Source organism: Gekko japonicus, unplaced genomic scaffold (assembly GCF_001447785.1).
Source record: "Gekko japonicus isolate JY-2015 unplaced genomic scaffold, Gekko_japonicus_V1.1 scaffold1442, whole genome shotgun sequence".
Lineage (NCBI taxonomy): Eukaryota > Metazoa > Chordata > Lepidosauria > Squamata > Gekkonidae > Gekko > Gekko japonicus.
The window spans coordinates 146,705-171,420 of NW_015163646.1; the positions used below are offsets into that span (position 1 = coordinate 146,705).

The 24,716-nt window shown below is 50.6% G+C and overlaps 1 protein-coding gene across 1 annotated transcript; it reads left to right on the plus strand.

The window, feature by feature from the left end:
- The first annotated feature begins 3,991 nt into the window (after window positions 1-3,991).
- Window positions 3,992-20,376, plus strand: GPX4 (glutathione peroxidase 4). Its single transcript, XM_015407642.1, has 7 exons — window positions 3,992-4,077; window positions 12,795-12,889; window positions 14,030-14,174; window positions 14,270-14,421; window positions 15,579-15,603; window positions 18,221-18,280; window positions 20,105-20,376. The coding sequence occupies exons 1-7, from the start codon at window positions 4,003-4,005 to the stop codon at window positions 20,135-20,137; spliced, it is 585 nt and encodes a 194-aa protein (XP_015263128.1). The 5' UTR covers window positions 3,992-4,002; the 3' UTR covers window positions 20,138-20,376.
- The last annotated feature ends 4,340 nt before the right edge of the window (window positions 20,377-24,716 follow it).

Below are 24,716 nucleotides of genomic sequence, written 5' to 3' on the forward strand. Positions count from 1 at the left end.
TGGCACAGACCTTAACTCCAAGAACCAAAGGCCACAGCTTAAGTGTTCTCAACTTTGCTGTCTATTGCAATAGGAGCAGCCCATCAAAATCCAAAATCTAGCTAGCTTTTCCAAGTTCTTAGCTCAATTATTGGGGATTTTTTTGGCCAAGCAGCATCAGGTGACGATGACATCCAGTCAGTCAGTACAGTCTTGCTGGAATCCTCTGGAAAATTACCTCATCACTCTTGACCTCCTCCCTCCCATCCTGTGGGCCACAGGCTCTCCTGATAAGCTAATTACCACTCTTCCAGCTCTGGCCTTGAAGATGATAAGGGCTATGGAGGTCGAGAGACCAATTAGTAACACTTGCAGGATAAGGAACCCAATACCGTGCACATTAACCCTTGAGGGGGGGGGTGAAGAGGGCTTTGCCTCACATTGGCCCTTTGGCCCTTTCCACACTCTTCTTTTAATCCATGTTCACCGGTGTGTCCTCCAAACAATTCTGCACTACAATTGAATTGTACTTTTTCTTTATTCCAAACCCCACCCCGCCCCCGAGTTCTGCAATAAAACCAAATTCAACCTTCTTTTCAGGTAGGGTTGCCAATAGGGTTGCCAATTTTTTTTTACCTACCGGCGGGGGTCCTTCCTGCCGGTCCGGGAGCTCTGTGTGGATGCGTGCGCGCGCGCCGCCAGGACATCACCAGAAGTGACGTCACACGCTGGGCGGGGCCACGCTGTTTGAGGGGAAAACAAAGAGTTTTCCCCTCAAATGGCTGCCATTTGAGGGGAAAACTCTTTGTTTTCCCCTCAAACGGTTAGGGTTGCCAAGTCGATCTTCTGCCAGAGCGGGGGGCTCCCGGCTGGCATCTGGTGTGTGCGCGCGCTGCATGCAAGTCACCCGGAAGTGACATGATGAAGGCAGGCACGCTGGGGGCGGGGGCATGGCCATACGAGGGAAAACCATAGAGTTTTCCCTCGGATTGCCATGGCCCCGCCCCCAGCATGCCCGGCGTGGTTGTGTCACTTCCGGGTAACGCGCACGTCGGGGTGGAGTTCCCCCGGGGGCCCGATCTGGCGGCGGCAGGGAATGGGCCTCTGAGGTGGGGGTTTCCCTGCCCCCCGGGGGGACTTGGGAAGCCTATTTTCAGGGCTTTTTTGGTAGAAAAAGCCCAGCAGGAACTCATTAGCATAACAGGCCCCACCCAACAGCAGAAACTCATTAACACATTAGGCCACACCCCTGACAGCACAACTCATTAGCATATTAGGCCACGCCCCCATGTTACCAGAGGTGTGGTCATCCAGCCACACCCACCTTTTGCTTCTTATTCTGTTTACCTTGTTTGTTGTCAAAACCCAGGGCTCTTTTTGGAGCAGGAACTCCTTTGCATGTTAGGCAACACACCCCTAATGTAGCCAATCCTAATGAGTTTCTGCTCTTGGGTGTGGCCTATTATGCTAATGAGTTCCTGCTGGGCGTGGCCAACTCGGAAGCCAGCCGGAACTCTGTTCCTGTGTGTTCCTGCCCCAAAATAGCCCTGCTTCTTTCTATTCTGGGCTTTCCCCCCATTCTAAGTTACATTCCCTCCCTTCAGTGGTCAGCCCGATTTCAGCCTGCTGTTGTCCCCGGGGTTTTTAGTTGCTGTTTTGCCGCAGACTTCAATTGCCTCAGCTTGAACACTGAGAAGATCTGGAGTGGCAGGCAAATGCGGAAAAGATCTTTGCCTTTCCCCATTTTCCCTACCTGAGATGGGCATGCGGGGGGACCATTATTTGCTCTATCAGGGGGCTGCAGCCTGCACATGAAAGAATTCTGTGCAGCCTCCCCACAGGGAAATTAACACACACAGAGAGACCATTCCAGAACCTTCCCTCCCTCTGCATTGTGATTCTGTTCCAAATTGGGTCCCACAAACATTGAGATGCAGTCCCTACCAATGGAGCCTGAGGAGTGCGGGAAAGGAACTCAGCAGAATGCCGCGTCAACCCTGCAAAGCAGCCATTTTCTCCAAGGGAACTGATCTCCTGTCAGCTGGAGATCAGTTGTAATACCAGGAAATCTCCGGGCTCCCCCAGAGGCAGACAACCCTAATACATTAGGAAAATAAGATCACCCCAACTAACACAAGACAGAGAACACAAAGACCTCTTTAATTAAAGGGACCTGAGCATTCTATTTGCCTGATGATTAGGGTTACTAGCTGCTTGGTGGGGCCTGGAGATCTCCAAGAATTACAAATAATTTCCGGGTGACAGAGATCAGTTCCTCTGCAGAAAATGGTTGTTTGGAAGTGTAGACCCTGTGGCATTATACCAGACTGAGGCCCCTCCCCTCCTTTCCCCAAACAGGATCCTCCCCAAGCTCCAACCCCAAATCTCCAGAAACTTCCAGACCCAAAGTTGGCAAGCCTCCTGATCAGGAATTCCAAAGAGCTTGCAAGCTTCACATAGTATCATGTTATTTTGAATGGTCTTCCTAAAAGGTACTGCATGACTTGGCTTCTGTATAAAATTATGTTTCTTAAAAATACAGTTGTCAAGTAGTCGCCATATTTCTGAGTTTTATCTTTTTTTTTTTTACAGTATTGAAGTTGCAACCCAAAAAATGCCGATGAAAATGAGCCAAAGTCTCAGGTAGGGCTGGTGCTGTGTCAGTGAAAGTTGTTATATTTAATTTGCTATTAATTGTAAGTATAATTTCATACAATACTGTAAAATAATATAAGATTGGGTGTGTCCATGTTTAACATTTTTGTGCAAAAATGTGGCTTGCATCCTGAACCTTTTCTGCTTTGGAAAAAAATCTTTGAAACACAGCTTTATACTGGCAACTGTGTCAGCAGGACCTGATGTTCTTCTAATTAGGATACACTAATGAAGTGTGAAATGCATCTTCTCCTTAAGAAGACTATTCCCATTTGATGGACTTTCTGTATAAGGACTTTGTTCCTACTGATGAAATTTCCTAAGGCGTTGGAAACAAAGATTGTACTTTTCTATGACATTATTTATATTTTTCTTATGCTACATGTACAGCACTGCTCATTTAAAAAATATATAAAAATATAAAATGCATTTGCAAGTACTGTTAAGTAGTAAGGCTATCACAATTTAATCTCATTTGGAAGTTATTTCTGTGATTCTCTCTCTCTCTCTTTCTTTTCTCCTATGGTCACCCCAATAACAAGATGGCTAGTGTTGTCAGATGTATAGCTCCTATATATTACTCTGAGTGGCCTCTTTAAGGAACCACCTGACCAAGCAATGCCCGGTTTCTATACAACACCTTGTGGACCCTTTAAAGAGCTGCCAGCAACAGCTCCAGCTGGACCTGCCCAGCCAGGCTATCAGCAACCAGGAACAGGTGTGGGAGTTCAGGGACAGCTGTTGGCCCTATGTTCAATTAAGCCAGGGGGGAAAGGATGGAGCTGTTAACCCCCTCCTCTCTGAAGCATTTTGGAGATCTCAAAAGCGGACGGTGTTCGTAGAACAAAGTTTGAGTCCAGTGGCCCCTTTAAGCCCAACAAAGTGCTTGTGATAGCTTAATTTGAGCTAATAAAGAGGCATCAGGATAGCTTCATTGGAACGAATAAAAAGGCATCACACACTTTTTTGTGGGGGTGGGCTCGATTTTACACGCCTTAGTTTACCCAGCCCCCATCCCTCGCTGTGAGATGTCACCCCTCTGGTCCATCTGAGGATGCCGCAGACACCTGTCGCCAAGGTTACCGCGCCAGAGATGCAGCCCCTTCTGATTGGCTTACACACTTGCCCGTCAGGTCCTTGAAGCCCCTCCGCGCGCGGAAAGGCGGGAGTGGGACCCGATGCGCTCGGTTGCCGAGCTCAGGCTCGCCTATCGGACGCGGCGATCGTCAAGAAAAGGTCGAAAGCGTGGCTTTGATTGGCGGACGAAGGGGCGGGAAGGTAGCGGCAGCCGGTGATTGGTCGCTGAGCGGAGCGAAAGAGGCTGCGAAAGGAGGATAAAGGAGGAGTCTGAGGGGGCTGATCGGCACAATGAGCTTTGGTTGCTTAGTGCGGAGGACGTTGCTGTGTGGAGTGTTGACGGCGCGGGGGCTGACGCGGACCATGGTAAGTCGGGGCCTGGCGGAGGCGGACTACGTCTCTCCGGTGTGTCGTTCTAGCACCCTTGTTGTCTATGGCCAGGCTCTGGAGTCTTTTGCCCAGAGCGTCTCCCCAGGAATGATGCGGCTGAAGGTCACCCCTCACCCACCTTTCTGAAAACCAGTTTTCTCTATCATTTCATATTCTGGGGCTGTTGTTCCCATGACTCTCTGGGGCATGGACTTTCCTGAGTGGCCAATAATTCTCTTAATTCTCCTGGTTTCCCATAATCCTTTGTGGGAGCCACTGTGGGCCACTGTCCCATAACTCTCTTTGGCTCTTCAGGATGTGGCTGCTCCTTTTTTGCTTTTTTTTGGGGGGGGGCAGCCTGCTCTTGTTCTCTAGAGGCAGGGTTGCCAGGTCGTTCCTGGTCACCAGTAGGGGATGGGGGGGAGGTAGGGTTGCCTTATCCAGGTTGGGAAACTCCTGGGGATTTGGGGCTGGATTCTGCGGAGAATGGACCTCAGTAGGGCATAATGCCACCGAGTGTGTCCTGCAAAACATCCCCACCCACCCACAGGATTTTCATAAAGATTGCAAAAAACTCCTCCTCTCAACCCCCTGTCCACCTTCAAAGACAACATGCAATCTCCTGCCAACTCTTATCTGCCATGGATTATTCATCTGTGACCTTTACAGAAGGCCGTCATGGAAAAAGTGGGCTTGTATTTTATGGTGGGAACCAGGTTCTTAGATTGGTGGGATGTAAGATGCTAAAGATTGAGAGCCACCTTGTTGCAGCATCATTTATCGGGATGTGTTGACTAGGGAACCGATCTCTGCAGTCTGGAAAAGTGCTGTAATTCTCTGGACCCCCAGGCCCCACCTGGAGGTTGGCATCCCTATGACCAGAGAGTCCTCTAAGAGCTTTGTTTCTCTCCTTGGTAGCCTCCAGGTAGAGCCTGGAGTTGCAACTGATTTCCAAATGACAGATCTGTTCCAGTGGAGAAAATGGCTGCTTTGTAGGGTGGGCCTGAGAGCCACCTTGTTACAGCACCATTTAACGGGATGTGTTGACTAGGGAACTGATCTCTGCAGTTTGGAGAAGTGCTGTAATTCTCTGGACCCCCAGGCCCCACCTGGAGGTTGGCATCCCTATGACCAGAGAGTCCTCTAAGAGCTTTGTTTCTCTCCTTGGTAGCCTCCAGGTAGAGCCTGGAGTTGCAACTGATTTCCAAATGACAGATCTGTTCCAGTGGAGAAAATGGCTGCTTTGTAGGGGGGGCCCTATGGTGTTATATTAGGCTTGCCAGTTCTAGGCGGAGGAGTACGGGTTTGGGGAGGGGCCTCAGTAGGGTATCATGCCACAGAGTCCACCTTCCAAAGCGGCTGCTTTCTCCAAGGGAACTGATGCCTGGAGATCTATTGTAAAACCCCCCCCACCCCGGGGGGGACACTCCCCTTTTTACCAGGAATTTCCCAACCCAGAAGTGGCAACCCGACTTCATTTTGCCATGGGGAGTGGGGGTTACTCACCATGTTGGCGTTTCTTCCTATGATCCACTAGAGTCTTTGCCTTCTGGGAAGACCACCAATGTCCATGGCTTGCTTGAGAGACACTCCCCTCTAGCTTCCCATGATTCCTTAGGAGCAGCGTTCTTCTGCTGGGTTTCTCCATGCATCTTGCTAATTAAGATCCTGTCTGTGTCTTCTGTTTTTCCTCTAAGAGAGACCTGTTTTTGGTGGTCCTTCAAGGGTTTTTTTTACTGTCTCTCTTTTGGGTAGCCCACTCTTACTATCATCCTCTTGGGTTACCGTATTTTTCCCTCTTTTGTGTCAATATTCCTCCAGAGGGTGGTGTGGTATGAGTTTCCTTAGTGAGTAGCCAAATTTTCATATGATCCTGTATGAATGTTTATCCCACCTTCTTTCTGAGGACCTCAGGGTGGCATGCCTTTACTCCTCCTACAACTGTTGTGAGGGAGATTAAGGTGCTCTGTCCCTCACTTGATTTTGTATTAGCAATTCGGTACATTAGCTGCGGTGGCTCAAGTGGTTAAGACGCTGAACTGCAGGCTGTGGAAGGTCAGTAGTTCAGCAGTTCGAGACCCGGGTGCCGCATGATGGAGTGAGCTCCCATCTCTAGTTCCAGCTCCTGCCAACCTAGCAGTTCGAAAGTTGTATTAGCAATTCGGTACATTAGCTTTAGCTTTTACTTTTTGAAATGCACAGTGGCTTGGCACCACCTGTTTTTGTAAAAGATGACCTAATACAATAATAAGATGATATGCTTTGGTGCCTCTGAGAACATCAGGTGCTGACTAAGGTGTTCCTGGGCCTCGCCCTCCCCCACTCCTTTCTTCATGCTGCAGAGAACATTTAGTGTAGACTGAGAAACCACTGTACTCAGATGCTGCAGAGTGATCAGTCCAAATAAACACTTTTTTGCACCTGAGCCCTGGAACGGATGGCAGCTGCTTTAGTTGCTCCCTTGAATACAAGATAATGAGAGGAAAATGATAAACAGCTTTGTTTGGTCCTCTCTGTGTATCCCAAGTCATCTGATCAGCATTATTTTGTTTTTTGGGGGAAAGACATCAAGAATGTGTTGGGTTAATAACAGCAAGGACAAAAAAAGGGGGGGGATTGAACCTAAAACCTAGAATTCAGGACCTAAAACGGCTAGTCAAGAATGGAAGAGGGCCAACTCTAAAAATCTAATTATGGAACATACAAAAATATACATGTATTTATTAAACACAAATTAAAATAACAAATGGGCCCATTCATACCTCATATACAAATATAAAAATACAAAGGCTGATAAAATAGACCTAACGCGTTTCGGCCTACACAGGCCTTCCTCAGAGGTCTAATGTAAATAGAACATGTTGGCTAATATGTAAAAATATATACAATCATACATATACAAAATATGAGATAAAGACCAGAGCACAATTGTTCCAAAGTTTAACCACTGGGCAAAAATACAAATGAAACCTCCAGTGCAATCACATGTCCAGTAAGATTGTATAGCCAAATGTTCCCACTGAAATATTCCTTAAGTTAAAAGCAGTGTTGTTCAAAAAAGTGTTAAACCTATATATTAGATTCAGGACATGTGGACATGTGATTGCACTGTCTTTATCTCATATTTTGTATATGTATGATTGTATATATTTTTACATATTAGCCAACATGTTCTATTTGCATTAGACCTCTGAGGAAGGCCTGCGTAGGCCGAAACGCGTTAGGTCTATATTATCAGCCTTTGTATTTTTATATTTGTATATGGGTTAATAACAGCACCTTCAGAAGAAGAGGAGGCGATTGGATTTATACCCTGCCCTTCACTACTGGAAGGAGTCTCAGAGCGGCTTACGATCTCCTTCCCTTCCCCACAACAGTCACCCTGTGAGGTAGGTGGGTCTGGAAGAGCCCTCTCGAGAACTGCCCTTGAGAGAACGGCTCTGAAAAAACTTATGACTGACCCAAGGTCACACCAGCAGCTGTGTGTGGAAGAGTAGGGATTCAAACCCGGTTCTCCCAGATTAGAGTGTGCAATCCTAACAGCTGGATAAAAACAGCACTTGTATTGTGATTTGAAGTCACTTGTCTTGTAACCATTACAACAGCCCTCTCAGGGTAGATCAGTATTTCTCTCTCTCTGGCTGGTGGATGGGAGTGGATTGTCTAGTGAGGTGAGGATTATCATACACAAGACTTGCTTGGAAGTCTGCCTCTTGGTTATGCTACTCCACAGACTCCTAGTAATAGTGAGGATAAAATAGAGGAGGGGAGAAACTACGTGTACCAGTACCATCTAAGAGGAAGAGTGGTAAAAATGCACCGAACTAAATACAAAAGCTGTGCCACTGCTAAAGGAAGGTCATGTCTGGAAGCTGCTTTGAGCCTCTTGAGTGTAGAATGATGAAGCCGGCTAATTCTTTTGTTGTTAATCTAATTTATACCCTGCTGTATCTTGCAATAAAGCAGTGATACTCACTCAGGGGCCACATGTGGCTCTTTGACATGTCACCCCTGGCTCTTCGGGGCACAGTGTGACACCTGGCCCTTGTTTTAGGAAAGCGGGCACACAAGGTGGGCACCGCGGCTGATGGTTGGATCCCATCATGACAACGGCTGCTGCCAGAACAATGGGAAAGCTCTGAACCTCCGTGAGATCCAGGCGTCATGCTAGAGATGGAATTAAGAGGGACTCTTGTGGCTCGTGGTAATTAAATGTTGCTCTCTGCAGCCTATGGAGTGAGTCCCACGGTTATAAAGGTACCCTTCATAGGGAAGTATGGATGCTCAGTCTACCGGAGTGTTCTCCTGCCCTTCCTTAAAGAAGCTCAGGGCATCTTCTGTGGTTCTCTTCTCCCGTGTGTTATACTTGCAATGCCCCTGTGAGGTAGGTGAGGCTGAGAGTGAGCAGCAGGCCCAGGAGTGTCCGGGAGGTAGAGTGGGGACGGGTTTTGAGCCTGGGACTCCCCCTTCCAACACCATCCACCAGTCTCTCCTAGCAATAAAACATCAAACCGAAAGTTGTGTTTACAAAGTGACAGGAGGGAAAATTGGAGGCAGCTGGCGGATCTTCTTTGCTGTGGTGTTCAGGTGTGCATTTGGGGGAGGGGGGCAAGAAAGCGGCCCGCCTTCTTGGCTCTTGAACAGATAAGCCGAGGGTTATAAAGGGGAAACTGGAGGAGAGGTCAGGAGTAAAGCCAAGCAAAACAGTCTCCCTCCTGGGCAAAAACCTCTCTGATCTCTTTCCTTTGTGTAACAAATTGCTGAGGTTGCGTAATCCACAGCCTTGCTTAACTTGACCTGCAGGAAGCTTTTTCTGAGTGTATGTATTGTTGCTTACAAGACTCCACATCTTAGAGGGAGCATTGCGTACCAGTACTCTAGGCTGGGTAGGGTAAGGCGCTTACGGTCCCAGGATGACGCAGCTCTAATGATAGACCAGAGAGCCAGTAATTGGGATTACTTTATTAGCTGCTTCCCTGTCCGGCTCCAAGCCACCCATGCTATGAAATTGGGGGAATGATATTTCCATTGCACGCAAGGGATGTTTTATTGGCATGTCTTGTTTCACGCAAGCCCTGCTTCCCAAGCCGGTGTATTGTGAGGGAGCAGGAGAGAGCCCTCCTCCTGGCTGAGAGGGGAGGAGTCCAGCATTTATTCATTTCTCCGGTCTTCCGAGGATGCAGAAGACAGCTGGCGGCCCTCCAAAGCCCCCTGACCGGCAGTTGCCAACTTCTGGGTACCACCTGCACAGATGCCTTTTCTAGCAAGCAGAATCTTGGGGGAGGGTCTCTTGCTCCTGATTCTGTAGTCGAAGACTTCTCGCTGCTGCGTGCTGTCCGTAGTTTCCCTCTGGTTTAGCTTGTGCCCTCTTGAACGGAGGAAACAAAGCGTATCACATTCCTTCCTTATGGGTGTACAAGAGACCCCTTTGCGTGCGCTTAGCCTGTCCCTGCATCTGAGGATCTGTGGGCTAAGATGCTAATCCTAATGCTGAAAGATCCAGTGTGGTGTAGTAAGGGTTGCGTGTCAGACTAGGGTCTGGGAGAACCAGGTGTGAATCCCCCACTCTGCCAAGGAAGCTTGCTGGGTGACCTTGGGCTTGGTCACACAGTTTTAGCCTAACCTGCCTCACAGGAGAAAAGGGCAAAAGTCCAGGAGCATCTTGTTGTTGTTGTGGTTCAGTCGCACAGTCGAGTCCAACTCTTCGCGACCCCATGGACCACATCACGCCAGGCCCTCCTGTCCTCCAGAGTTTGCTCAACTTCATGTTCGTTGCATCGATAACACTGTCTTAACCGTCTCACCCTTTGCCGCCCCTTCTTCTGTTACCTTCAATCTTTCCCAGCATCAGGGTCTTCTCCAGTGAGTGCTCCCGTCTCATTTGGTGGCCAAAGGATTTGAGCTTCAGCTTCAGTATCTGGCCTTCCAGGGAACAGTCAGGGTGGATTTCTTTCAGGACTGACTGATTTGATCTCCTGGCAGTCCAAGGGACGCTCAAGAGTCTTCTCCAGCACCAATTTTGTGGCAGGGCGTGAGCTTTCATGAGTCACTGTGCATTTCTTCAGATTACCCCTGAGGCTCACAAAACCACCTACCCTGCCGGAAACATTGCTAGTCTTTAAGTTGCTCCTGGACTCCTGCTTTTTTCTACTGCTCCAGGCAGGCTAACATAGCTTCCCGTCTTGATCTGCCACACAGGGTCGTGGCGAGGATAAAATGTAAGCCTCTCATTGGAGAGAAAGGCAGAGTTTAAATGTGGAAATAAGAACACTCCAGGTTGGGAGAGGAATAAAATGGGACCCTGTTGGGACACCCCTTCCCCTCCCCAAACCAGTGTTCTTCTGCCGCTTCTCTGTCGAGCCAGGTTGGGTGGATAGCCTGCCGGACAAAACCAGTGCGGTGCCCTCTTGAGGTGGGGCAGCCTGCCCCGCCTGCTCTCGGTTCCCTGTTCTTGGCAGCAGCGGCGGCCGGAGCACGACGGCTTGTTCTGCTTGCAAAGGGGGTGGCTGAGGGGTGCTGCACCCCTTGCGGGGAGGAAGGGAAGGAGCCGGGATCGGTTCTTCTGTCCAGCCGTGACTGCGTCCTGTTCAAGAGCCCTCGAGCTCCATGCCTTGGAGCACGTCCTGCTGAGTAGCTGATTTTGACCTCCAGGAAAGAGTTGGCATTGGCCGCTTGTTCTGCTTGCAAAGGGGGTGGCTGAGGGGTGCTGCACCCCTTGCGGGGAGGAAGGGAAGGAGCTGGGATCGGTTCTTCTGTCCAGCCGTGGCTGCGTCCTGTTCAAGAGCCCTCGAGTTCCATGCCTTGGAGCATGTCCTGCTGAGTAGCTGATTTTGACCTCCAGGAAAGAGTTGGCATCGGCCGGGTGCCTAGAAGGGGGGAGGCGTGGCATCACGCACCGTCCCTGCACAGCGGGCGGATCCCGACCAGGCCCTTCAGCCGGCAAACTGGGCCCAGCGAACGTTGGTAGACGGCTGTTAGGCAGAAAAGTCTATTTTAATGCAGAGCTGGAAAGCAGGTACAGAGGAAGGGCGACCAAGACGATGAGGGATTGGAGCACCTTCCAGGCTGATGAGTCTGGGGCGTTTCAGTTTAGAAGAGAGATGACTAAGGGGGGGGGGAGACGAGATAGAGGTTTATGAAATTCTGCACAGGGAGTTGATGAAGACTTGTTCTCCCTTTCCCCAAATATGAGAACTTGAGGGCATCCAACGAAGCTGATGGACAGTAGATTCGAGGGGGGGGGGGAGAGAAAGGAAGCCCTTTTTTACGCAGCAAGTGATTAAAACATGGAATTCCGCCGTCAGGATGCAGAGATGGCTGCAGGCATAGAGAGCTTTAAAAGGGGAGCTTTAAAAGGTTCCCTTTAGTCTCCATGGAGCATTGTATTTTTGTCCGGCAGGCTATCCACCCAACCTGGCTCGACAGAGAAGCGGCAGAAGAACATTGGTTTGGGGAGGGGAAGGGGTGTCCAACAGGGTCCCATTTTATTCCTCTCCCAATCTGGAGTGTTCTTATTCTTTGTTGTTTTCCATTTAAACTCTGCCTTTCTCTCCAATGAGTGGCTTACATTTTATCCACGGAGACTAAAGGGAACCTCCGGGATCAGAGAGGCAAGTCGGCCTCTGAATCCCAGAGCCACGAGGCAACCTCAGGGGAAGGCCTCGGCCTCTGTGCCCTGTTGTTTGTCCCTGCAGAATAATTGGTTGGCCTCTGTGGGAGACGGGGACGCTGGGCTAGATGGACCACTGGTCTGATCTGGCAGGGCTCTTCTGGTGTTCTTAAAGCTTTGCCTTCTTTCCTCCAAGGAGCTCGGAGTGGGGAGGGGGGCTTGTCTCATCTGTACCTCAGCAAAGCTGTGTGAAGTCTGTGAGGCCCGGAGATGGCTGGCACATGAACCCGAGTCTCCCCGATCCAGAATCTCAATGCCACATTGCAGGCTGACAACCTGAAATGTTACAACTCCGTGTTCCCTCTAAGCTGATTTAGTGTGAGCTAGCTCACAGTTTTTTAGCCTCCAGCTCACAGATTTTTGTCTTAGGTCAGGAAGGAGGGCTCCAGTGCAAACTAACTGATGCAGTAGCCAAGTTGCTTGCTCACAAACTTTAATTCCAGGAGCTCACAAAGTAGGATTTTCGCTCACAAGACTCCACAGCTTAGAGGGAGCATTGGTTATAGTCACAGGTGCTGTTGGGTCCCTCGTTTCACCAGATGCCAGTCTGGTGTAGGAGAGCCAGTTTCGGTGTAGTGGTTAAGAGTGGTGGACTCTAATCTGAAAAACCTGGTTTGATCCCCCACTCTCAAGAGCAGTCCTCGGAAGCGCTCTCTCAGCCCCACCTACCTCACAGGCAAAGCTCCCTCTCTAAGCTGTGGAGTCCTGTGAGCAAAAATTCTACTTGGTGAGCTCCTGGCATTAAAGTTGTGAGTGAGCGATTTGGCTGCTGCATGAATTAGTTTGCTCTGGAGCCCTCCTTCCTGAACTAAGACAAAAATCTGTGAGCCGGAGGCTAAAAAACTGTGAGCTAGTTCACACTAACTCAGCTTAGAGGGAACACTGCTCACAGGGTGTCTGTTGTGGGGAGAAGAAGGGAAGGAGATTGTAAGCCATTCCGGGACTCTTTCTGAAGGGTGGGGTATAAATCCAGTTCTTTTTCTTCTTCTGCAAAAGTCACGGCGGCTTCGTAGGCTGACCTTTTTTGCCCCCCCCCCCCCCCCAGTGTGCCCAAGAAGTTGACTGGAGAACTGCCAAATCCATCTATGACTTCCACGCCACAGATATCGATGGCAATGACGTCTCACTGGAGAAATACAGGTAAGGGTACGCTGGGGACAGAGGTAGGTAGAGGAACCCCTGCCCCTTGGCACGTGTGGGTTGTGGCTTCAGATAAGTCAAGGGTCTAACGCAGGAGTGGAGGAATCGCCCTTGTCTGCAGGCCAGTCCTGGGGTGTGGGGTTGGAGGGTTTCCCTGATCACTGGAGCCGCCCTCAGTACTGTGATTGGGGCCACGTGTCCTGGGATGAGACTGACCCAGGAGGCTTGTCTTTGGCTAGAGGTCTCGTATTGCCCTGACCTAGATGGGAGACCACCCTGGAAGCCCATGCAGAGGCAGGCGATGGCCAGCCACCTCCGTTCACCTCTTGCCTTGAAACCCCAAACGAGGGGTCACGGTCACAGCGGCAACTTGATGATGGCACTTCCCACAATTGGCAGTGTGTGGCTGGGTCCGTGCCCGGCGATCTTTTCATATTGTCGCTGGTCTTACAGTAGCTAAGTTTGGGGTAGTGGTTAAATGAGCGGACTCTAATCTGGGAGAACCGGGTTTGATTCCCCACTCCTCCACTTGCACCTGGCTGGATGACCTTGGGCAAGCCGTAGTTCTGATAAGAGCTGTTCTTGAAAAAGAGCAGTTTCTGTCTAGAGCTCTCTCAGCCCCACCTACCTCACAGGGTGTCTGTCGTGGGGAGGGGGAGGGAAAGGAGTTTGTAAGCCGCTCTGAGACACCTTTGGGTAGTGAAGGGTGGGGGATAAATCCAATCTCTTCTAAAACGGCTGCTAGTTTGCTCTTTGCGTTTTCCAACCGGTGTGGCCGTCTAGCTTTTCACGAAGATTCAAAGTTTAAAAAAAAAAAATTGAAAAGCGAGGCTGAAATGTTGGCTCAAGCAGTTCATTCCGAGGCTTAGCAAGGGCAGGCAGAAGGGCGGGACAGCGGCGCTTCCTGGCCGTGTGCTCGTTACTTGGTTTCTAAATACTGTCGGGTCTGGAGCGCGCTGGTCAAATAAAGCTGTGGCTTAGGTGAGGGAGCTGCAGGGTACTTAACTTCAAACGTCTTACAAACAAGGTGGCAGAGGAGAGAGAACTTGAGTCCTAGGCCCTACGGGAAGGAGGGCAAAGATTTCTGGGATTCCCTGTGGCTGAACGCTGCGTGTCCCTGCTTTATCTCTCCCCCCCCAGGGGTCACGTCTGCATCATCACCAACGTCGCCTCCAAATGAGGCAAGACGGGCGTAAACTACACTCAGTTTGTCGACATGTACGGCCGATACGCTGAGAAGGGTTTACGCATCCTGGCCTTCCCTTGCAACCAGTTCGGCAAGCAGGTAGGTGGCACGGTTGCAGGGCTGGGGCGGCGGGGGGCGGGGTGTGTTGGGGGTCTGCCGCCCGCGGCCCTTAACTCGACACGGCCTCTTCACAGGAGCCAGGCACCGACGCGGAGATCAAAGCCTTTGCCGCAGGCTACGGGGTGAAGTTCGACATGTTCAGCAAAATCGACGTGAACGGCGACGACGCCCACCCGCTCTGGAAGTGGATGAAGAGCCAGCCCAAGGGGAGAGGCACCCTGGGAAAGTGAGTCTGAAAGGGCAGCGGTTTTATTGAATTCGTCTGCGCCCACCTCTTCCCCCCCAAAGGGGATCTGAAGCCGCTGACGGTATCCGCTCTCCTCCATTTTGTCCCCACAACCGCCCTGTGCGGTAGGTGAAGGCTGAGTGTGTGTGACTGGCCCAAGGTCACCCAGCCAGCTTCCAGGGCACGAGTGCGGATTCAAGCCCACGCCTCCCAAATCCTGGTCTGTATCCCACTGGCTGTCAGGTTGCAGGGCCGTGGGGGAGGCGTCTGGGCCGCTCCTCTCGCCACCCACCCCGGTGATGCCTGATAAGGATAAGAGGTCCCTTCTGTCCCCACTCGTCCCAGGGGCCCTTTTGCAAGCGGATGGTCAGAATTCACTGGGGGCCCGTTGGCTGTTGCCAAATGAAAGCTCTGTGGCCAACGGTTCCCTGCCCTCCTGAAGCACGAGGGCACTTCCCTTTTAAAGGCTTTGGAAACTGGCATTGAGCAATGCTCCCTCTAAGCTGTGGAGTCTCGTGGGCACAAATGCTACTTTGTGAGTTAACCGGCATTAAAGTGGTGAGCGGGCGATTTGGCTACTGAATAAATCAGTTTGCTCTGGAGCCCTTCTCCCTGAGCGGAGACAAAAAATCTGAGAGCCCGAGGCTAAAAAACTGTGAGCTAGCTCACACTAACTCAGCTTAGAGGGAACGCTGCTTGCAAGCAATGCTCCCTCTAAGCTGTAGAATCTCGTGAGCAAAAATTCTGCATCGTGAGCTACTGGTTTGAAAAGTTGTGAGCAAGTGATTTGGCCGCTGCATCAATTAGTTTGCTCTGGAGCCCATCCTTCCCGAACTGAGACAAAAATGTGAGAGCTGGAGGCCAAAAAACGGTGAGCTATCTCACACTAAACTCAGCTTAGAGGGAACCCTGATCTTGAGTCGTTGGCTGTCTCTAATGGCCAGCCTTCCCCCCTCTGATCCGGTCTTTAGAACGGCTGGTTTCAAGGGTAAGCTCTGAGTGCTACACTGGTCTCTGTTGCTGCTGCCGTCCTTATGACTCAGAGGCTTGCTAGCATGAGGGCGGAGGCTTTTGACCTTGGACTCAGTTGTATGTGTTGACTGTCTGAAGACCGCGAGCTAAAGCTTAAAGCCTATTTTGTTTTTTCCCTCCTTTAGTGCCATTAAATGGAACTTCAGCAAGGTGAGTGCTCTGCTTCTGATTTTTTTCTTAAGTGGCGTGTGTCCTGCCCGACTCCTTCCCCTTAAGCCTGCCTCTATTTCACAGAGAGTGATTAAAATGTGGCATTTGCTGCCAGAAGATGTGGTGATGGTCAGAGAGGAATAAACAGCTTGGAAAAGAGAATGAGAGAGATACATGGAGGATAAGTCTGTCAGTGGCTACCAGCCATGGCGGCTGAGGGGTACCTCCACCTTCGGAGGCACTAAGCCTCTGAATCCCAGAGCCAGGAGGCAACATCAGTAGAAGGTCTCAATGCCTTGTTGTTGGCCGTCCAGAGGAAGTGGTTGGCCACTGTGTGAGACAGGATGCTGGCCTAGATGGACCCCTGGTCTGATCCAGCAGGGCTCTTCTGATGTTCTCATCAGGGAAGACCTCGGCCTCTATGCCTTGTTTGTTGGCCCTCCAGAGGAACTGGTTGGCCACTGTGTGAGACAGGATGCTGGACTAGATGGACCACTGGCCTGATCCAGCGGGGCTCTTCAGATGTTCTTATCAGGGGAAGGCCTTGGCCTCTCTGCCCTGTTGCTGGCTGTCCAGAGGAACTGGCTGGCCGCTGTGTGGGACAGGATGCTGGACTAGGTGGACCACTGGTCTAATCCAGGAGAGCTCTTTTGATATTCTTATGAAGGCCTCAGCCTCTATGCCATGTTGTTGCCTCTTGGGAGGAACTGGTTGGCCACCATGTGAGACAGGATGCTGGGCTAGATGGCCTATTGGTGTGATCCAGCAGGGCTCTTCTGATGTTCTTATTTGGATGCTTCAATTCCAAAGCGGTGGCTGAATTTGCTTCCTGTAGGGGTGGGGTGGGGGGAGAAAGAGCATTGGCTTCCTTGGGGGGTTCACAGAGTCCTTGATTCGCACCCTGTAAAAGGCCAACGCTTTGCAGAAGTGGGGCATTTGAAGCATCTGAGTTCTGTGGGGTTATACTCAGGGTCCACCCAGCCCAAAGTGGGGAACTTTCTTTGGGTACTTGCAAGTACGTGGGGTGGGGGGCAGCCTTCCATCTCCCAGCATCTGGCTCATGAGGGGCGTAGCGATGTGTATCCTACCATCCTCTTCAGCAAAGTTTGAAGGCTTCCTTCATGCCGAAGCGGCCTTGGAGTCACTGAAGTCAGAGGAACACACGTTAACATGGAATCAGGCCGTTGGTCCATCAAGGTCAGCGTTGTGTGCTGAGACTGGCAGCGGCTTTCCAGGATCTCCGGCAAGGGTCTCTCCCATCACTTATGACCTGGTTGTTTTAACTGGAAGTGCCGGGGATTGAACCTGGGGCCTTCTGCAGGCCGAGCGGAGGTTCTTCCCCTGAGCCGTGGCCCCCTCCTTACCTTGGCACAGACACTACTGAGCCACATGACGTGCTCTTTAGTGTGAGAAGCCATCCTGGATCAAGCCAAAGAGCTACCTGGTTCAGCACAGCTTGTGTGGGAAGCTTCATTCATCGTCAAGACAGGGTAGTGATCAGGGCTGAGCTGGGAGTCTCTGGTTGAGGAGCAGTGTGGCTCAGTGGGAAGAGCCTCTGCTTAGCATGCGGGAGGCCCCAGGTTCAATCCCCGGCATCTCCAGTTGAAAGGGCCAGGCAGGAGGGTGTGAGAATTGACCCCCTCCTTGAGACCCACTGCCCGTCTGGACAAAACTGATCCTGATGGACCAAAGTTCTGATTCAGGGTAAGGTCACTAAAGGTATTCACTGTATGGGAGGGGCGGTGGCACAGTGGCCGAGCTGCTGCCTGGCATGCAGAAGGTCCCAGGTTCAGTCCCCGGCATCTCCAGTTAAAAGGGCCAGGCAGGAGGTGACAAGAAAGACCTCCGCCTGAGACCCTGGCCATGTTCCCTCTAAGCTGTGGAGTCCTGTGAGCAAAAATTCTACTCTTGTGAGCTCCTGGCATTAAAGTTGCGAGCGAGCGACTTTGGCCGCTGCATCAATCAGTTTGCTCTGGAGCCCTCCTTCCTGAGCGAAGACCAAAAGGGGTGAGCCGGAGGCTAAAAAACTGTGAGTGAGCTCACACTAACTCAGCTGAGAGGGAACACTGGACCCTGGGGAGCTGCTGCCACTTTGAGTGGACGAAGCGGACCTTGATGGACTGAGGCTTCCCACTGGGCGTGTGGTTCGAGTACAACCTCGGCCCCAAGGAAGCCCAGCTCTGCCTCTGTCGCAAGCAATGTTCCCTCTAAGCTGTGGAGTCTTGTGAGCGAAAAGTCTACTTTGTGAGCTCCTGGCATTGAAGTTGTGAGTGAGCAGTTTGGCTACTGCGTAAATTAGTTTGCTCTGTAGCCATCCTTCCCGAGCCAAGGCAGAAATGTGTGAGCCGGAGGCTAAAAACCTGTGAGCTAGCTCACACTAACTCACCTTAGAGGGAACACTGGTCGCAAGCCTTGCCCTCTGCTCGTGAGGGGGGAGGCTAGGTCCGTCTCTTGCTTAGTGGATGCACAGGAAGCCCTCCAACTTCACGGGCCAGAGAAGTGCCTGACCTTCGACAGCTTTCCCCCCCCCGTTTGAGCCAAATCAGACTCTTGTTCGTTGCAGTGTCAAACGTTCTGTGCTCTTTTGGGGTCACTGTCTCTTGTCTCCTTTCTCCAGTTCCTCATCAACAAAGAAGGCCAGGTGGTCAAGAGGTACAGTCCAATGGACGACCCCGTGGTAAGTGGCAGGTGGCTCCTTCTCTGTGCCCTTTTTTTTTGGCGGGGGGGGAGCACTTGAAATGCACCTTTTAAAAGCAGACTCCAGTTATGGCCCTGTTGCCAAGGCAAACAATCTGCCTTGTAACCAACGGAGGGGCGTCCTCAGGTCAATCAGGCTAGAATCCTGTGCATCCCTTGTGCCTTTTTAAGAGGATGGTTTATTTGAGTGGCGGTGCTTGTGGATTAGAAGCCCCTCCGGTGGCTGGAGGCTGCAGCTGAACAAACGCTTGTGCCATGGAGTGCCAGAGGTGTGACTCCTGAAGGGCTTGTCCCCTCTCGATCTGTTGTTGTCCAAATTTAAACCCTTGGATGTCCAGTTGAAATTTGCGGAATTGAGGATTTTAATTTTTTTGCTGGAAGACCGGAAAGAGAGGATATCTTTAGCGGTGGCAAAATTTTGCTTCCTGGCCTTTAAAAAGAGGAAGCTTGTACCTTAGATAGCAAGTTGATGACAAATTAGCATTGTGTTGTATAGTTTTAATGATATACTGTATTCGTTTTAATGTTCTTTTATGTATCCATCTGAATTTTATGTATTTATAGTGTATCTTACATTATTATTCCTCTAGGTAATGTTTTATATTGGCTGGTCGCTTGACCGTATAAATAAACTTGAACTGCTGTGGGACTTTGGCTGGTCACTTCACCGTATAAATAAACTTGAACTGCTGTGGGACTAACCCCAATGTAGTTCTTCTACAATCCCCTAGGAGGGAATTGGCAGAGGGAGCCTTCCAAAGCCAGCTGTGAAGTCCTTCTTTAAGGCTGTGGGCTCCACTGATCAAGTTGGAAGTATGGGATAAAATTTTAGCCTTCCCTCCCAACGACCCCTTCTCTCCTTACCTCCCCCCACCACAATTATAGAGGGGGTCAAAAGATCACACTTTTTTGGCCCAGGCATGGGACCCGCTAGGTGCCCTTCAGTGGCAATGCTACTCAGTCGCTCCAGTCGGACTTCCTTCCCCGCCCCTGCAGTCAAAGGGCTGACACCTGTGTTCCCTCTAAGCTGAGTCAGTGTGAGCTAGCTCACAGCTTTTTAGCCTCCGGCCTCACGCATTTGTGTCTTAGCTCCACAGCAAACTTGATTGATGCCGCAGGCAAATCGCTGGCTTGCAACTTTCACGCCAGCAGCTTGCAAAGCAGAATTTTTGCTCACGAGACTCCACAGCTGAGAGGGAGCATGGGTTGACACTGGAGTGACTGTCGATAGGGTTTGACACTGCTTGTCACTTCAGAGCCAGAGGTCACTAATGTAGACTTTTCAGCAGGCCACTTGACAAGCTGCTCTCGCTGAAAGAAAGCCAACTTTCTCCCTTCACATTGGTAAAATGTCTGCCTAGTGATGACTGGCCCTGGGCATTGGATGGACTAGAGTTTACTTCAAGCTGAGACCAGAATACAAGAATGGGTTAATGTCTCTGAAGGGGCTCCCAGACTCCTGTTGGTTGTCTGCTCCCAGACTTGGGTGGCTGCCTCTCTGGCATCCCCAAGGAAGCGGGCCCATTCTGCCCCTCTCTCCCTTTCCAAATCTCCTCTTAGATGAAACCTTCAGCTTAACCTTTCCTCGGCCAACTATCCCCGGTGGAGCGTGCTCCTAGATCTTTGAAATTCAGGCAGTAGTTTCCCTGTACCAGGAAGTTTTTGTCGCTCTCCCTTCCCGTGAAGCAAGGTGCAACCATAGAGGAACGCAGCACGTTGTCCTCTGATCAGGACTGGCTGTCGATTGATTCTCAGCCGGGCGCCCTCCACCTCGAGTGTCTCACGGTTCTCCTCTCTCCCACAGGTGATCGAGAAGGACCTGCCCACCTTCCTGTAGGCTGGCTCCCGTCACCCTTGATGGCTGTGCGCCCGGCGGCTGCTCTGCTGCTTTCCCCCTGGAGCCTGCTTCTTCTGCCTGATGACGGCTTGCCTGCAAACCAAGGCTTTTGGTGGGGCAGGCCCGAAAACCCGGCATGTGTTGGCAGGAGGAAGGAGGCCCCACGGGGCACGCCTGGGAGTAGCGGCTGTAGAACTGGGCCTGTGCTGTAGCAATAAAACTTTGTTCTCCTCAACCAACTTTCAGGATCCTGTCCTGCTTGATGCTGGGGGGTGGTTGGGGTGTGTGTGAAATCTCTCTGGGACACCGATGCAAGACCTGACATTATTCAGGGACTTGCTCCTACAGAAGTAAACACTAGGAAACTTATGCAGGTGATGTTTGAGGGCATGTTTTCATGCCCACAAGGTTTGTTCTTTATTTTTGAGAGTCCTCCCACCTAGATCATACCCTTCTTATGTCTTCCACTTGTCTGTCCCAAATCTCTTTTGAGCATTTTTATATTCACTTGGTTAAATGTGCAGACACCTGTTAAGAGCCTCGGTCCTCCAGAGGGACTGGTTGGCCACTGTGTGAGACAGGATGCTGGACTAGATGGACCACACTGGCCTGATCCAGCAGGGCTGTTCTTAGGTTCTTATCAGGAGAAGGCCATGCCCTGTTGCTGACCCGTCCAGAGGAACTGGTTGGCCCCAGTGTGAGATGAGATGAGATGCTGGACTAGATGGACCACTGGTCTGATCCAGCAGGACTTATGAAGGCCTTGGCCTCTGTGGTTGGCCCTCCAGAGGGACTGGTCGGCCACTGTGTGAGACAGGATGCTGGACTAGAGGGACCACTGGTCTGATCCAGCAGGGCTCTTCTGATGTTCTTATGAAGGCCTCTGCCTCTCTGCCCTGCTGTTGGACCTCCGGAGGAACTGGTTGGCCCCCGTGTGAGACAGGATGCTGGACTAGATGGACCATTGGTCTGATCCAGCAAGTCTCTTCTTGTGCTCTTAAGAAGGACTCCTTTTTCAGAGTGATTTGTGTGTTCTTTAGGGGAAGATTGGTGCATATTTTATTGGAATGTCCCTTGTCCACAATACTTAGGAATAGAGTTTTAATATATTATTTGGTAATTTCTTTCTTAAAGTAAAGGTAAAGGTTCCCTTGCTCGAAAGCCAGTCGAATCCGACTCTAGGGTTGCGGTGCTCATCTCAGTTTCAAAGCCGAAGAGCCAGTGCTGTCCGAAGACGTTTCCGTGGTCATGTGGCCGGCATGACTAAACTCCGAAGCACACGGAATAATCCCCCACTCCTTTTATTACCCTTCCTGTCACTTATTTTTTTTGGTTTGAGCATAAAAGCTCAAACATCAATGAATATTCAAGATATATTATCAAGAGATATTTGCTCAAGATACTTTATCAAAAGAGCTTTAATCAGCAGTACGCTGATAAACCAGGATCACTTCCTGACTAAAGATGCACGGGACATTTGGAAGAGGTGCAGCTTCTCTCAGTCATAGAGAGGGGTTGGTTAGGGTCCGGCCTGGCTCCAGGCCCCCAGAGTTATTTGTGGCAGAGGATGAAAGCTCTGTCATTGGGAGGGGTTGTGGCTCAGAGGATCTGCTCAGCACGCAGAAGGACCCGGCAGGTGTTGAATCTCCAGTATTTCCAGTTAAAAGGATCCAGGAGGTGATGCAAAAGAAATCAGCCTGAGACTCTGGAGAGCCACTGCTAGTCTAGAGTAGACCGTTTGGTGTAGCGGTTGAGTGCAGACTCAAATCTGGAAGAACTGGGTCGTAGTCACTGCTCCGCATGCAGCTGCTGGTGTGACCTTGGGTCAGTCCCAAGTTACCTCAAGAGCAGTCCTCAAAAGAGCCCTCTCTGCGCCTCCTACCGCACAGGGTAGGGGAAGGCATTTGTAAGCCGCTTCGAGACTCTGAGTGAAGGGTGGGGTATAAATCCAATCTCTTCTTTGACGGATCCCAAGGGTATGATTCAGTATACGGCAGTGTTGTGTGTTCGTTGGCCTCAAGAGATGTACAGTGGCCTGAATCCGCCAGAAGAAAATGGAGAGGAACTGGCAGCTGGCAATGGATTCATCGTGACTTCATAACCAGGCAAGCTGGCTTGGTTCTAAGTTAGCAGTAGAACCCTGTGCTACATTCCTGACAATAAGAAAACTCCGCGGGGGGAAATCAGCTGACAACTGCAACCCTGTGGTCATGCTGCCACTGATCCTCTCTGTTATTGGGGGTGGGGAGAGATATTTCCAATCAAGTACATCCCTCATCTGAGTATGATGCACACAGGGGGCTTTGCACCACTGATCTGATTTTTGCCTGTCATCCTTACGGCAGAACTGACTAGTCAGAAGTCTTGTGACTGCTCAAATTGCTGTGAGGTTGCAGCTGACTCACGGTGAGCCCAGAGGTGGTTTTGCCGGTGTCTGCCTCTGTGTAGTGTACCCACCCTGGAGTTCCTTGGTAGCCTCCCATTCAAGGACCATCCAGGTCTTTCCTTGCTTCGCTTCTGAGATTGGGCTAGCCTGGGCCACCGGGAAGGAATTTGGAGTTTGTTCCCTAAGGCTGGGTTGGCTTGATAAGGAAATGAGAGGCGGGGCACAAACATTTCTCCTGTGTTAAGCACATCTGCGGGGGGGGGGGGAGGCCTTGATCTCTCTGAAAGGAGAGGAAATCTTGTAGTGGGACTGCTGTCAGCTGCTATGTTTCTATGGTTTTCTGCCATGCTTTATGGCTCTGCTCAGCTACTGTGTTTTTTTCCGTTAATTTAGTCCAGCTTAAATGCAGGCACCTGGTTTTAAGGGAATACCTGGAGAAACTTAAGCCATTCTGTCTTAAAAGACGTGAAGGGGGTATGGAATGAGCAAGCCTTCCATTTCAGTTTGGTGTAGTGGTTTAAATGCGTGGACTCTGATCTGGGAGAACCGGGTTGGGTTCCCTACTCCTCCACTTGCAGCTGCTGGATGACCTTGGGGAAGCCATAGTTCTGTCAAGAGCTGTCCTTGAAAGAGCAGTTTTCTCAGCCCCACCTACCTCCCAGGGTGTCTGTTTGTGGGGAGGGAAAGGAGTTTGCAAACTGCTCTGAGACTCCAAGGGAAGGGCAGAGTATAAATCCAATCTCCTCTTCTTCTTTCACACAACAGACCCAAATGAAAAATATAAAGGCTGACTTAGAGCAACACAAAGCAGTTCAGCAGAGCCCGTGAGACCCACACATTTCTAGATTAGCTTTCACCCATCAAGCCGGCTTCTTCAGGGACAGAGTTGGTGAGACTGACAAACTCCAACAGAAACAGATGCTACTGAATGTCGTTTTGTTTTGCTCCAATAGACTTAGCAGGGCTTTACCCCCCTTTGCAACAGGTTGTCCAATGTTGGCAGGAAAGACTAAAAACCATTTCCTGGCAGGGCTGGTGAGCAGGAGGTTTTAGGCTGAGACCCCGTCACCAGGGTGCGGAGAGAGGGCGATTCATCACAACAGAGGGTGATGCTTTGGTGTGTAATCTCTGGCAGGAGCACATGACTCACTTCTCCCAGGAACAAATAGGAGACTGCCTTGTGACCGAGTACTGAGTCAGGGGGTGGCCTCAGGGATTAGGACATTCTCTGCTACTCCAGACAAGAGGCTCTGAAGTCATACTTCTAAAGCATGTGATGCATGGACCCAAACCTTTCCTTCTAGGAGTTCACTACAGATTGCGAGAGAATGCATAGCAGCGTCAGGACCAAAGTGGTCGGCGCTTCCGAACCTCCCTGCCCCCTAGTAGGTAGTGCTGGATTCTCACGTAAGCAGCTTGGGAGGAGATTGGTGGTGGATGATCCCCAAATGCCATCAGCTAGGACAGCAGAAGCCCTCCAGTGACCCAGCCTAGAGGCGCTGCTTTCAACTGAATCGCTAGCCACGCGTTCTACGTGGCCTGGTGTGTACCTTGCCCCCAATAAGCCAGGGTTCTTGCTTGTTCTGGCCGATGTGCAGCGAGTGAGAGGAGAGAAACCCAGTTCTTCAGTCTCCAGGCCTGCCCTTTTGCACTCGAGCTGCTACTGAGCCAGAACCCAGATTAAATAAAGCTGCAGGCAACAGGAAGTAAGGGGGGAGAGAGGAGAAGAGAGAGCTGTGGGGCAGCAGCACATCTCTCTTAACGTCACGTATGGAAAGTACAGATGGGCTTTTTCTAGAGCGCATTTTGATGCCTTCCCTGCTAACTTACTGCAAGGAAGGGGATCTCCATTGGCCTATCCATCAAAGAGGTTGTCTAGGCTCAGATAAAGAAGTGGAAACAATTACACTCTCTATTCTGGAGAGAGACATCGGTTAATTGCTCCTTTACTCTCCCTTGGACATTTATTTGAAATCTGCAGATACTGTGCCGCTAAAATATTTGTTGGAAGACACCGAGAAGTCAGTAACTCTGGCCGTAGCAAAATATTGTTTCTTAATAAATAAGCGAACGTTTCTAACAAAAAGCACAGACCGAGGATAGTTTTGGAGAGGATAATTTTAGATCGGATTTAGCATCGGGGGATGATGACGGCTTTAGTTGGGGGGGGGGGTGGGCAGTTTGCGATTGCAC